Source organism: Glycine soja, chromosome 1 (assembly GCF_004193775.1).
Source record: "Glycine soja cultivar W05 chromosome 1, ASM419377v2, whole genome shotgun sequence".
NCBI classification, from domain to species: domain Eukaryota; kingdom Viridiplantae; phylum Streptophyta; class Magnoliopsida; order Fabales; family Fabaceae; genus Glycine; species Glycine soja.
The window spans coordinates 50,566,639-50,579,365 of NC_041002.1; the positions used below are offsets into that span (position 1 = coordinate 50,566,639).

Consider the following 12,727-nt stretch of genomic DNA (forward strand, 5'->3'; position numbering starts at 1 on the left):
GTGCTATAGATATAAACGGAACCAGTAGTTAACAACGTTTAAGGTAATGAAATGACAAGCTATACGCTGTTGGGAGAATTTAATTGTTTTTTAGCCATTGCTTACTGATTAAAAATGCAAAATTATTTTTTTATTATATATAAAAATATTATAAAGACCAGTACATGTACTTTTAATATTTGCTATGATTTATTTAATATTTTTTTAACAAAATCTAAATTCAATTGTTATAAAAAAATGGTAATAACATTTGAAAAGCAAAGCCAACCTAAAGGGAGATAGATTCAGAAATGGTGGTAGAAAACAGGAGACACAACTACCAACATGATTCATTACCTTCTTCGCCATTGAGAAAGCGCTATTCAGTTCGCGGAGGCTCATTTGAATCCCTTGAATAAAATATGGAGTATATGCAAATTAGCAACATATCAAAACCGAAAACCATGAGTACTTTTATAAAAAAAAATTATTAAAGTAAGAGAAAGTTAAACAATTTTATGATAAATGGTTAGTCCAATTCTCTTTATATAAATTACACAACTCCATATATAAATATTTTCAATGATATATATAAATACTAACAATGCCCATGGCTGGTGGCACTGTTCTATATGTTTCTTCTTCCTATCTTGTATGAACTGAGCATGGGTTGTTTTACTTACGTTGCCTTGTTCCTGTTTCTTTATAAGGGTACCTCTTATACACTGTTAATAACATCTTTCCCTTTGCTGATAAAAAAAGAAGAAGAAGACTAACTAGAAAAAACTCAACAGACGATGCATAACAGACTGATGAAAGAAGATGTTCCATTTGTTTGAGCATCAAACTGTCATCAGTCTCATCACAACAGACCAAATATCTATCAGATTGAACAATAAATTTTGAGTTACAGACAACACTTGAAATACCTTAACCAATACTTCAACGTAATTCTAAAGAATCCAACATGAAATCAAACGTGCACTTAAGCAAAACCAATTTTGTAAATGTCATTCAAACACACTAAAATTCTGATAATTAATGGAGACGATCGAGAGATATATAAAGAAATGAAAGTAGTAGGTAGTGTGACGTACGATAACTGAAGCATGAGAGGGGCGCGTTTATTGTTGGTGATGAAAGCGCCAAGTTCACGTCGAGCCATCGTCATTTCCTTGAGATACTCCTCGTCAACAACAGGTTCTTCCATTGTCAAAGTTTGTTTCATGAACGCTTCAGATTGTTTGATTTGGGGTTGTGTTGTGGGAGAGCAACTAAGAGTTTATTTTTGCATGCCCGTGAAATATATAAATAAAAGATCGAGATTCGAGAGAGAACATAACGAGATGCTGTTGGAAGTAAAGGGTCACAGATAGATTCACTTCAAACGTGAAATGCGTTTAAGTTTTTACTTGGGCTATATTTGATTCTCTCTTTGGTACATTAAAGGTTGATGCTTGTCCAACTGTTAGGTATTTTAATTTAATTTAATTAAGTTGAATGAGTTAGCTAAATAACTCAGTAACGGATAGCTTAATTAGCGATTAGGATTTTCGGTAATTCGATTATTAGTAAGGGGTTATCTGTTATGAGGATACTTAACAAGTTGCTTTACTGCTACAGTGCAATTAATTCAATATTCCTTTGTATGTTGATAAAATATCGACTAGACTACATATTTGATATTTCTGTTAGAATTTTGATTCTCCTATTTTTTAAAATCTATAATTTTTATTTTCTCATTTTAAAATAATAATATTTAGTCATCATATTTTTAAATATTTTTAGTCTTTCTATTTTAAAATAAAGATATTTAATTTTTTAGTTTTGTAAAATATATACATCAAGTTCAGAAAACATTAATTAGTTAAAAATTAATCTAATTTGATATGACTCAAATTTAGTTTTATATCGCATTTTACAAAAGTGTGGAGACTAATTAATATCTCTATCTTAAAATAAGAAGATTAAATTATAAATTTTGAAAAAAAATGAAAGAATAAATGTTTCTATTTTAAAATAGAATGATTAAAATTATAGAATTTTAAAAAATATAAAGAATAAATTTGAATTTAAGTAATATATATATATATATATATATATATATATATATATATATATATATATATATATATATATGATACATCTACCTAGCTAATCTTCTTAAAGTAATCATAACTGCCACATATTGTTTTTTTTTATCAAATGTCACAAGTTGTTTGTGTTTGAAATATTTGACAATACTATTACTTTGGTCTTTTGCTTTGGAGAAGGGCCACGAGGATGTGGTGTCCTGAACTGGTGGTTTGGTACAAATTTTTTTTAAAATATATTTTGAAATAATTATTCTTTTTTTTTCAACGGTTGGTAGAAACTACTGAACTCAGACTATATTACTTAATTAACGTATCATTATCACTGATTAAAAGAATTAGAAGTTTCGTAAAAAAAATATATAAAAGAATTAGAAGTTTAGCCAAGGAGGAGGAATAAAATTACATGTCATGCGTCACTAGTCACTATTCCGTTAAACACGGACGTAGCTGAGATTATTCTAAAATTTATAATAAATTAATAATTTAATAGACACAATTTGTTTAATGTATATATAAAAATAGAGATAATACAAAAATTGCTTGTCAAGTTGAATTTAGATGTGAAAAGATTATTTTTTATTTTAAACAAGAAAAATATTTAAATAAAAATCTTATTTTTTTTATTATAATGTTATCGTTGGAAGAACAATAGTAAAAATAATAATTAACAAAAATTACAAAATACTTGAAATGTTAAATTAACAATTAGACAAAAATCACTATTGGCTTTTGTTTGTATTGGGACCACGATCACATATTGAAGATTCTTGATAGAGATGGGAAACTTAATTCATGTTGGAAGGAGAGGAAAAAATTATAAAAGTTTTTTTTTTTTTTTTTGCTTACTTATACAAACATGTTTTCTTTTATCGGGAAGACGGTACAAATGTTGTTTGGCCAAAGATAAGTTTTAGTTTGCCTAGCGAGTGAAACTAATCATTTAAAGGTTAATTCTCGAATTTATATGCATATCTAACAGGGTTTTATTAAAAGATAAAAAAAAAAAAGCATGAGCTAATTTTAACTACATATTTCAAGACTTAAAAAACAAAAATAATTTTTTGAACAAAATTCCAAAGGCAAAAGTAGGATTGTTTTTAAAACATCTTTTTTATCTTATAAAAACTTAAAATAGGTAGTAGTATATACTATTTAACTACCACCACTAAAAAAATTATTTAAATGAGAATAAATTAAATTCTTTTATACAAATTTAAAATTAAAAGAAAGGTCAGTGAAATTCAATCCATGGAGGAGAAGAGGGCAAGTACTAATTATTATTCTTAGGAATTAAGACTTTAAAACTGTTAAGTCAGGCTATTTAGAATAAGATAAGATACAACCACCATATTCCAATTTCTTTTATCGTTTCTCACTATATATCCACACGCAACAACTAGGGGGGCTATGCATATTGAATATTCTGTCTGACTCAGAAATTCCACAATCAATAAGGTGAAATTAATTGCCACTTCTTTGATCTCGTGTCCTTTTTTCTGATATAACAGATCAAGCTAGCTGAAGAAGCTGGAAATGGTTCCAAGGTCACTAGTACCACCACCTCCTCCACTTCCCAAATTCTCAAGACCAAAAGCAGAAGAGAGTGTCACAAACCGAGAAATTGCCAAGTTTTGGAGGCAAAAGAGGATCGTGGAGGAGGACCACCTCCTTGCTGCTATCAAAGCTGCAGCTAGACTCCGTGCACGCACTCTCACGGTAATTTAGGTTTAATAAATACTCACGTACAATTTTGATGCAACTCTTTTTCTATTAATGGAAATCCAAGACTGTGTGTAGGAGATTTATAATAACTCGCCTACTAATTTAACTCTTTAAATACCGTTGACCTTAGTCTCTAATTCAAATTGAAACTTCACTTCAATAATTCGCATAATAAAGATTTTCGTTATGAAGATCAAATTCTGATTCTAAGTATAAAAGGTATTATATTTAAGCTCATGCTTGATGATTATTTTGATCAGTGAATCGTATCACGTAGTTAGTGTATATTTTTCATGATGCGAAACTGATTAAGTGCGTGTTTGGGTATTCGTTGGGAGGCTCCCAAACGGACTTTCAATCAAAAGCTTCAAATTCTCAAGTCTCACGGAACACAAACACAGCCTAAGTGTTTGTTATGTGTATAATAATATGCGTTCTGAATGAATATTATTGTGATTCTTCCTCCCCCATCTTAATTATTAAGTTGTTTGCCATGTACATTATTTGTTAAGTTGGCACGTTGATGTCTTACAGGAGCAAGAGTACGAGAGGTTCGAGTTGTCCCTGAAGACCGATAATGACAATGATGAAACCAAGAAAGAGATGGTGAGATGGATTGTAGGGAAAAATGTTTATTGCAAAACAGTTGCTAAGGACCAACAAGAAGTGCGCATCGGAATCAAGGATTGGTTAGTAAATTACTAAAAAAATTAAAATATTAAAGAGTAATGTAATTAATATAGTATTATTTTAATTATAATTTATAATCTAAGTATTAATATTTTTTTAATATTAATTAAAGAATTTTAATTTTTGATTCAAAATTAAGAAAAAAATTTATCTGATTTGATAATTTAGTTATGTTTAAAAATATTAGTTAGAATCTGACTTTATTAAATTATAAATGTTTGGTAACACTACTTGTTGAGGTAATTAAAAAATGTAAAATAATAAAAAATTATGATTTATTTAAAAATATAACTAGACAATTGAATAAATATATTAAGGATAAAAATAAAAAAATATAAAAAATTAGAAGACATAAACTAGTATTTTAAAAATTTCAAAAAATACTAATAAATATTAAAAAGTGTTATTTATCGAATCTTCAAACAAAATTTTCAACTAATTAGAAAAATTAAAATTTAACTAAAATGTCTTGCCTCACATAATCTTAATCAAATAAAAATTTATTACAAAAAGTGATATAGTTTGTCTTCTATAACTATGAGTCGATTCATTATATTAGGATACATTAAGTGCTTGTATTAGTTTATACAGAAGAGATAATTATTTTTATTAGCTTATATTTTTTTAGTTATAAATATAAATCTCTGCTTTTAAAAAAAATTATTTTCATTATTCTTTCTGAGGGATTTTTTCATAAGTAATTCATAGAAAATCAATGGTTCACACTATTCCACTACGTCAAACAATAGTGGAGAGAAATGGAAGAACAATTTGAGTCCATGTCGTTTCTACAAGAAGTTTTATTTATTTATTTATTTATTTTGCAAGAAGGTTATTGCCATTCTAGATAGATGCAATGCACAACAAGTTGCTGTTTTTATTCAATGGTGATGTGGGACTGTGGGGCTATATGATGCCAAAAAAAAATAAAATTAAAACACAATCATCATTGAGCGTTTTGATAGAATTTTAGGCATCTTTTTATTGACATCTTTTTCTAATAACGTTTTTTCTATTGATAAAATATAAATTTAAAGCCTTACTTTAATCTCTGAACTCAAAATTTCCTCAATATTGACTTTAGCATATCTAAGATATGGCTGATTGGAGGAAAAAAAAATAAAAAAATTGAGAGATGGGTCGAATCCTAACAAATAACAATGTATCTAGACTAGAAAATTTGCTTCACGCCTTGGATTTGCACTGGTAGGACCCTCCCCCCCTAAAAAAAGCTTTTCTAACGTCATTTTATACACCCGGACAATTAATAGCATTTTACGTAAGATTCCTCTAAATAAAATCAATAATGATGTGTACACGATAACTTTAATTCTAAAATATATCATGATTTAAATTTATGAAAATTTAAAGGTTTTTTTTTTTCATTTTCCATTTTATAGATAATTTTATTCTAGGAATCTTTTTATATTATATATTTAATGTTGTGGAAAGTAATATCATCATTTGTTGTGACATGTGCAGGTGGACAAAAAGTAAATACGCGTATTTGAATCAACCAGCCATAGATTCCATGGATCCTCCTAAGAAACGAACCTCTACTTATGTTCCCAGTTTTCTTTCTTACCAGCCCAAGCCTTTGTATCCTTCTGCTATTGGTGTACATCTTTTAAGCCACAGGAGGCATTCCATTGCTGCTTGTTAATTAATAATTATCTATCTTGAATTCCTGCTACTTTCTACCTACGTCCTAATTTCATCGTCATTCTTTTTCTTTTATTTTGGTGGGGGAGGGTTGTCCAATGTTTCATTTGTCATTCAAATGTGTGTCCATGTCCTTTTATATAAGTATTGCTGGACATTCTAAATAACATGCGAGTATTTTGTAATTTGTATTTGTCATTGATCATTGTTCCGTTTCCAGGTTATTTATCAGTGTTGACAGGATTGTTGAACATTAAAACTCTTGTTACATATTTGCTACTGAGGTCTAGTTTACAAATGCCTTATGACGTACTTATTAATGAATCAACAAGTTAAAAGAAACCCAGAAAAAATATATTCTATAATTTTAAATTTAAATTTGTTATTTTTTATGTCACGCTTATTGTAACGAAAAATATGTGAACATGTTAAAAGGCCTAAATTAAGTTTTTTATTTATTTATAAAAAGTTACTGTAGAGTAAATAATCTTTTCACTTAACATGTAGGGTGGTTCCATGTTTGCCTTATTTCTACTCTTCTTATCATGTTATTCCATGTGTATTGAGTAATTAGTTATGAATGAAATGATATTAATATTTTTCAGTAAAGAAGAAGGATTTATCTAGTGGTGGAGAGGTTGAACATTCAATACTATGCACAATGTACTAAGTTCTAACTTTGTATTTGTTATTGTAGAACAAAAAACGTGATTCATTATCTTATTTAAAATTTTAATTATATACTTATTAGCTTACTTAAAAATTTAAGTTAATGGTCTATATATAAGATTAAGACTATAAACATATTTAAAGATAAATTTATAAATCCATTTAAAAAATTTATCACAAAATCAACCTTTTAAAACTATTCAAATATTTAAAAGGATAAGATTAAATACTATTGAAAAGAACTTTTGATGACAGTTTTTTCACACATTCAAAGACAATTTTTAAGTAAATAATTGTCTTAGAATGTTTAAAATGATGATATTTTAAAACGATAAAAAAAAATTAAATTAAAAATTTTAAGATGATTTTTCTAAAAATTATATTAAAATGCCTCTAATTTCAAACGATTTTTGAAAGAATCATTTTAAAATGTCTTTTCTTTAAAAAAATTATCTTAAAATATATTTTAAAAAAAATTGAAAAATCATGTTAGAATACCTTTTTTTAAAAAAATAAATTCTGCTTGTCATATAAACAAACTCTAAATCAAAAAATGAGATTTAGTTACATAATGTTATCAAACAAAAATACTTATTCACGATTTTCATAACAGTTAATTAAATTATTGAATAAAATAATATTTCAAATTATTAAGTTCCATTGTTAAAGTATAAAGAATAAAATTTTCGTAAAAAAGTACTAGTATAAAGGATAAAATTTTCATAAAAAAAACAAGTATAAAGAATAATCACATATAAAAGTATTAAGAATAAAACTTTATGACAAGTCTGAAATTTCTATTAAATATTTTTTATTAATGAGCAAGAAAGAACCTGTCTCAAGGTTGGAAATTGAAAATTCCTGGCAAGGTCCAATCTCTTGTAGTATTCATAGAGGTCAGCAAGATTTTCATCCTACACAGTAATAATGATCATCAAGTCAACAAGTATGACCTTTTAGGAAAGCTTAATTGAGCACAAGAAACAATTCAAATTGGACAACAAAGATAATGGGTCTGAAGGAAAGCATAGTACGCCTGTTGGCCAGCTCTTTTATAAATATGTAACGTCTTCACTGCATCATATTTTGGCATATCGAAGAACTGCAACCTTCATTAGTCTGTGATGGTTTTGTTAATCGCTCAGCTTCGATGTCATATCTTAGGATTCTAAAACATTCAAGCTTTTCTTCTAAAAATAGTGCGTACATTCGAACCCTTCCAGAGCAGTCACAAACTGCATAGAGAAATCTAATTAAGCATAAAATGAAAGAAAATTCAGATACAAATCTAGAGCATTAAAATGTTGAGATTTGACGCACAAAACACTAGCAACATAACAATCACATATGGCAACAAGAAAATTATTTAGACAAACAAATCCATTAAAAATATCAAGCATGCTAGCACCCCATATCTGACAATTAACAAGATTATCCTCAATGAAAAAAAGGTAGCTAAAGATCTAAAAGACACACCAGTATTACATGATTACATGATTAGTTGTTAACTCGTTGATAAGAATACCTATTTGTCACAAACAGTAAAGTTGAAATGGAAGTTTAAGTGTTGAATCCACAGACACTTTGTTTGTACTTTAGTCGATGAATACACAATTTGTAAGTAAGAGATAAAGAATTGCGATAGAGAGAAGAAAGAAAGAATTTGAAATTAAAATGCAAGAACAATAAACAAGATTAAATGTAAATTCAAAATTTAAATATGTTGGAACCTAACATGTCTAAGTACCATTGATGCAATATTAATGTGTTTCTCTATTTAATGTTTTTCTCATTTCCACTCACATCTACTAAGATACTCAATCCTGATTCCTCACGTTGAATAACCTAATTTATCTATTCTTTCTTTCAAGCGAGTTATCAAAGATAAAATAGTAAATTGTATGAAGTATGAAAACGTATGCAGAAGCAAAATAAGATCACTCTATCCCTAGCAATGAGTTGTTTAAATGTCATTTCTCAATTCTTTAGAAATTACCATTTTTCAATGTATAATCCCTAAAACAAATGCATGGATAATCAAATCATACAATAAAATGAAAAACAGAAAAGAGACAATAGAAACAAAAATTGTATTTAATAGATAATAAAAGAAGTTACATTACAAGGGTGTTGGGGCTCCCAACAGAGAGAGTTTAGCCTCTCATGGTCATGAGAAGCTTTACACTTTAGGGGCTAATATGGATGGAAGAAAAAAGGGATGAATAAAGAAAGAAGGGGGAATGACTAAAGAGAGAGGGTTTTTCCTATGAGATATGCTCAGGCAGATGTATTCAATAGAGAACTTTGAGTCTCAGTGTGTCTTTCTTTTTTGCTTCCTACTCCTTTTATAGGACCAAGGTAACTTAAAATCTATGCGACCTACGCTAAGCACAACTCTTCTAAGCTTAGCAAGGTGGTCATGCGCTTAGTGCAACAATGTCTGGGCTTAGCGAGGCGGTCACACACTTAGCACGAGATTTCATGCTAAGCGTGTCTTTGGACTTCTTCGTGGACTTTTTTTGCGCTAAGCGAGGATGTGCACAGCTTGTGCGATAAGCGAGTTGTTCCTTTCAACTTTTTCTTTGAGATTTTTTCTTCAAGTTTTTGCATCTATTTTCTTTCAAAACACTTGAAATTTTATTCTTTTGAATTATGCTAGTAAAAAATTATAATGATATTAAATTCTTCATTATTTCATTAAAAACAACAATAAAGTGAAGAAATTCTAATAATTCTTAGCCAAAATTAACTATCAATTAAACTTCAATTTATCAATTATCATCAGTCATTTATGAAAATATGTCTAAGTCATAACAAATACTTTTAAGATTTTTCTTTTGCAATAGCTTCCATAGCCATAACTTTACCGTTAATTATGAGAAAATATATTAAATTAAAGGTACAAGAGACAAAGGCTAAGAACCAATGACCTCATATTTAGGGAAAGACTTGTCCTTATATGAAGCAAGTGATTTCCTTTGCAATCTTGTATTAATGTCGATAAAGAATTCGTAGGTAGGGGTTGAAACCTATAAATATATGAATCTCGTATGTAAGACCAACACATCAATGCTAACAAGAAGTGAGTAACTAAAGAGAGCTTAAAATTATGAATTTACAAACTGAAGCTTTCAAAGAGGTTCAATTAAGTTTTCCTGCAAAATAAAAATATAGTAACCAAACAGCGGCCTTGATATCCATTCTCAATCATAATCAACATCTTGTTGAGTGTTGTCCTTGCAAATAACAATAGTGTTATTTTATCCATTCTCAATCATAACCATGCCATTAAAGTTGTCCTATTTGGTAAACGCACATGAATGGTTATATATCAAACACATCACAAGAGGGAAAATATTTAATATAGAAGAGATAATTTTGTGGCTTCCAAACATTCATAAATAGCATTTTGTTCAAATAAATTGCAATAAGAACAAACAAGTTAACAATTATAGGGACAACCCTTCCACGTTCATCAATTGCATAATCGTCTTCGGCACTGCGTTTTTGATCCCGAGGTGCGCCACCACGTCCACGAACCTCTTGTGAAGCTGCAGGGTCCACACTAGTTGCAGTCGCTTCACTGTCGTTCGCTTCGCTGAGGTCTCCGTTCGAGAATCCGACCTCGAGTCTTTGCAATCGGTGTCATCGTTGTCTTCCTTGTCGTTGACGTCTCCATCGCCATTGTAGTGCTGGTTGTTGTTGTTGTTGGAGAAGAAGGCATGCTGCATGGTCCTGTCACTGCGGATTGTGGAGAGCGTGTTGCACGAGCCGCGTTTGACGTTGAGGACAATTCGGTGGGGCTCTAGTGACATACTGAAGGCCGCTGCAAGCTCCGACTGGTTGACGGTGACGTGGTCCTTGTGGACACAAGTTATGAAATGGAAGTGTGTGTGATAGATGTATACAAAGGGATACAAATAGTTTTAAAATGATCTTTATAAAATTGTCATTATCGAAATTGATTATATTATGAAATTATCATTGTATACAAATTCTAAGACAATTTTTAAAAACTGTTATCGTTTTACTGTTATAGAATGTATTTTTTTTTAGTTGTGGAAAATATAATTAGATAAACAATTTAGTTTCAGTCTTAAATTTAAAAAATAAATCAGATTTTGATCATACAAAGTCTAACTTACCTCATCCCATTTTCATCTCTATATCCTAATTTTGTTTTTTTCCGGGCAAAAGAGAACTTCTATTAATCAAGTATAGATGGAACACAAGGTGTGTCCAACTAAACACCAATACAAATCACAAATGCACAAGGAATACGAAGCCATAAATTTTGACTCCACCAAGTATCCGGAGACACAGCAACACCCACATTTATTCATTTACAACAGCATTTATCAATTAAAGTAATCAATCATTCATAAAAATATGTTTTAATACAATTAGTTAATTGAATAAATTATCTATATATATATATATATATATATATATATAGTTAGCAGAACTATTCAAAAAGCCCGAGCCAGAATAAGAATGAGTTGGGTCAACGATAGGCTTGATCTGTCATGCAATCCATCGAAATTTGACTGAAACCACAGCAGATCGACTCAAAATACTTAAAAAAAAAAACAGATAAACTAAAACGGGTCAGACTTATTCGAATTAACTCCATCATATTGGAAGAAAAATAAAAGAATTAACACCCTCATCAAACGCCGAATAAAACAACAATAGAAAACTATCTAGCACATAATTTGAAAGAGTTTTTCGAAAGTGAGATAAATATTCGCTTTCATGTAACTCTGGTTGAGCTAAGTAGTCTCAAGTTCTTAGTGACGACTGACGAAGGTGAAACTCAACTAATTGCATAAAACTTCAAAAATTGTAATATGATTTTGGGTTACGTTTTATTGATTGCAAAATGTTCTGTTTCTGTTCCCGTGTCAGCTTCGTAGAAGTTGCCAAGTATAGCTGGATGCAAGTAATTTGTTTGATTCGTGGAATTTGCAGGCCTTTTTTTAAATATGAAAACATTAACATAAGCCCAATTAGACATTAGTTTAAGAATATTTTGACACAAATGCATAATTTGTCAGAGAAGTTGTTTTTCTTTTCTACCTTATGATCCTCTATGCCAGCTAATTTTGTGCTGATTTTTTGTTTCAAAAAGACTGCAGTGGCGCTCGCTAACGTCAACCTAAAAATTATTTAATTACTCCAAACGTGAGAAGAAGTGAAGGACTCTATTAAATTTAGATTAGGACATTAATGTGCATTACATACGAACAATGAAAATACTTTAATAATTACTATAAACGTGGCGTGTATTAAAATTAGTTTGTTTTTAAAAACAATAAAACTTTTATAATTTTCGTAGAATATTAAAGAAAAAAACAATTTTTAGCAAAGTAATAATACAAATAAAACTTATTCTTTTCCGATGTATTACTAGTAATTCAACTTTATTCGTCTATAACGTGTTTGAAAATCCTTTGAAAAGTAAGAAATCATCTTTAGGATATTGAATTGTTTGGATAGATTAACAGAGCATAACAAATACCTATGCATTTAGGTTCAACACTTAAAGTAAAATAAATTATCTGAGCATAATAAGTGCTCACAATTTTTAGACCTAACTGTTTGATATGAATTGTCAAGATAAACCAATAAAGTATTATAAGTACTTACTTCTTTTAGATCTAAAGTTTGAGAGTTGACTGATATAAACTAATATTTAATTTTTTTTATAGATTTTATCACATTTATTTTTATTGAATTTTATGTGAATATGAAAACAAATATTTCTTTATAAAACATTTTTATTACAAATTCATTATTTTGTTATTAGTTAATTAAATACATTGAATTCATCTGGTTGATGTCGAAATAAATAAAAATTAATAAAATATTAGTCACATCTATTGAATTGACAGTTTTTTAAAATGGGT

The 12,727-nt window shown here is 29.0% G+C and overlaps 2 protein-coding genes across 2 annotated transcripts; one reads left to right on the plus strand and one right to left on the minus strand.

The window, feature by feature from the left end:
- Positions 1 to 3,443: 3,443 nt before the first annotated feature.
- On the plus strand, positions 3,444 to 6,408 carry LOC114419483. Its single transcript, XM_028385159.1, has 3 exons — positions 3,444 to 3,791; positions 4,332 to 4,486; positions 5,970 to 6,408. Exons 1-3 carry the CDS (start codon positions 3,609 to 3,611, stop codon positions 6,148 to 6,150), a joined length of 519 nt encoding a protein of 172 aa, XP_028240960.1. The 5' UTR covers positions 3,444 to 3,608; the 3' UTR covers positions 6,151 to 6,408.
- A 3,859-nt stretch (positions 6,409 to 10,267) lies between these two features.
- Positions 10,268 to 10,633, minus strand: LOC114393751 (transcription factor LUX-like). The gene has a single exon (XM_028355212.1). The coding sequence runs from the start codon at positions 10,631 to 10,633 to the stop codon at positions 10,268 to 10,270; it is 366 nt and encodes a 121-aa protein (XP_028211013.1).
- Between the last annotated feature and the right edge of the window lie 2,094 nt (positions 10,634 to 12,727).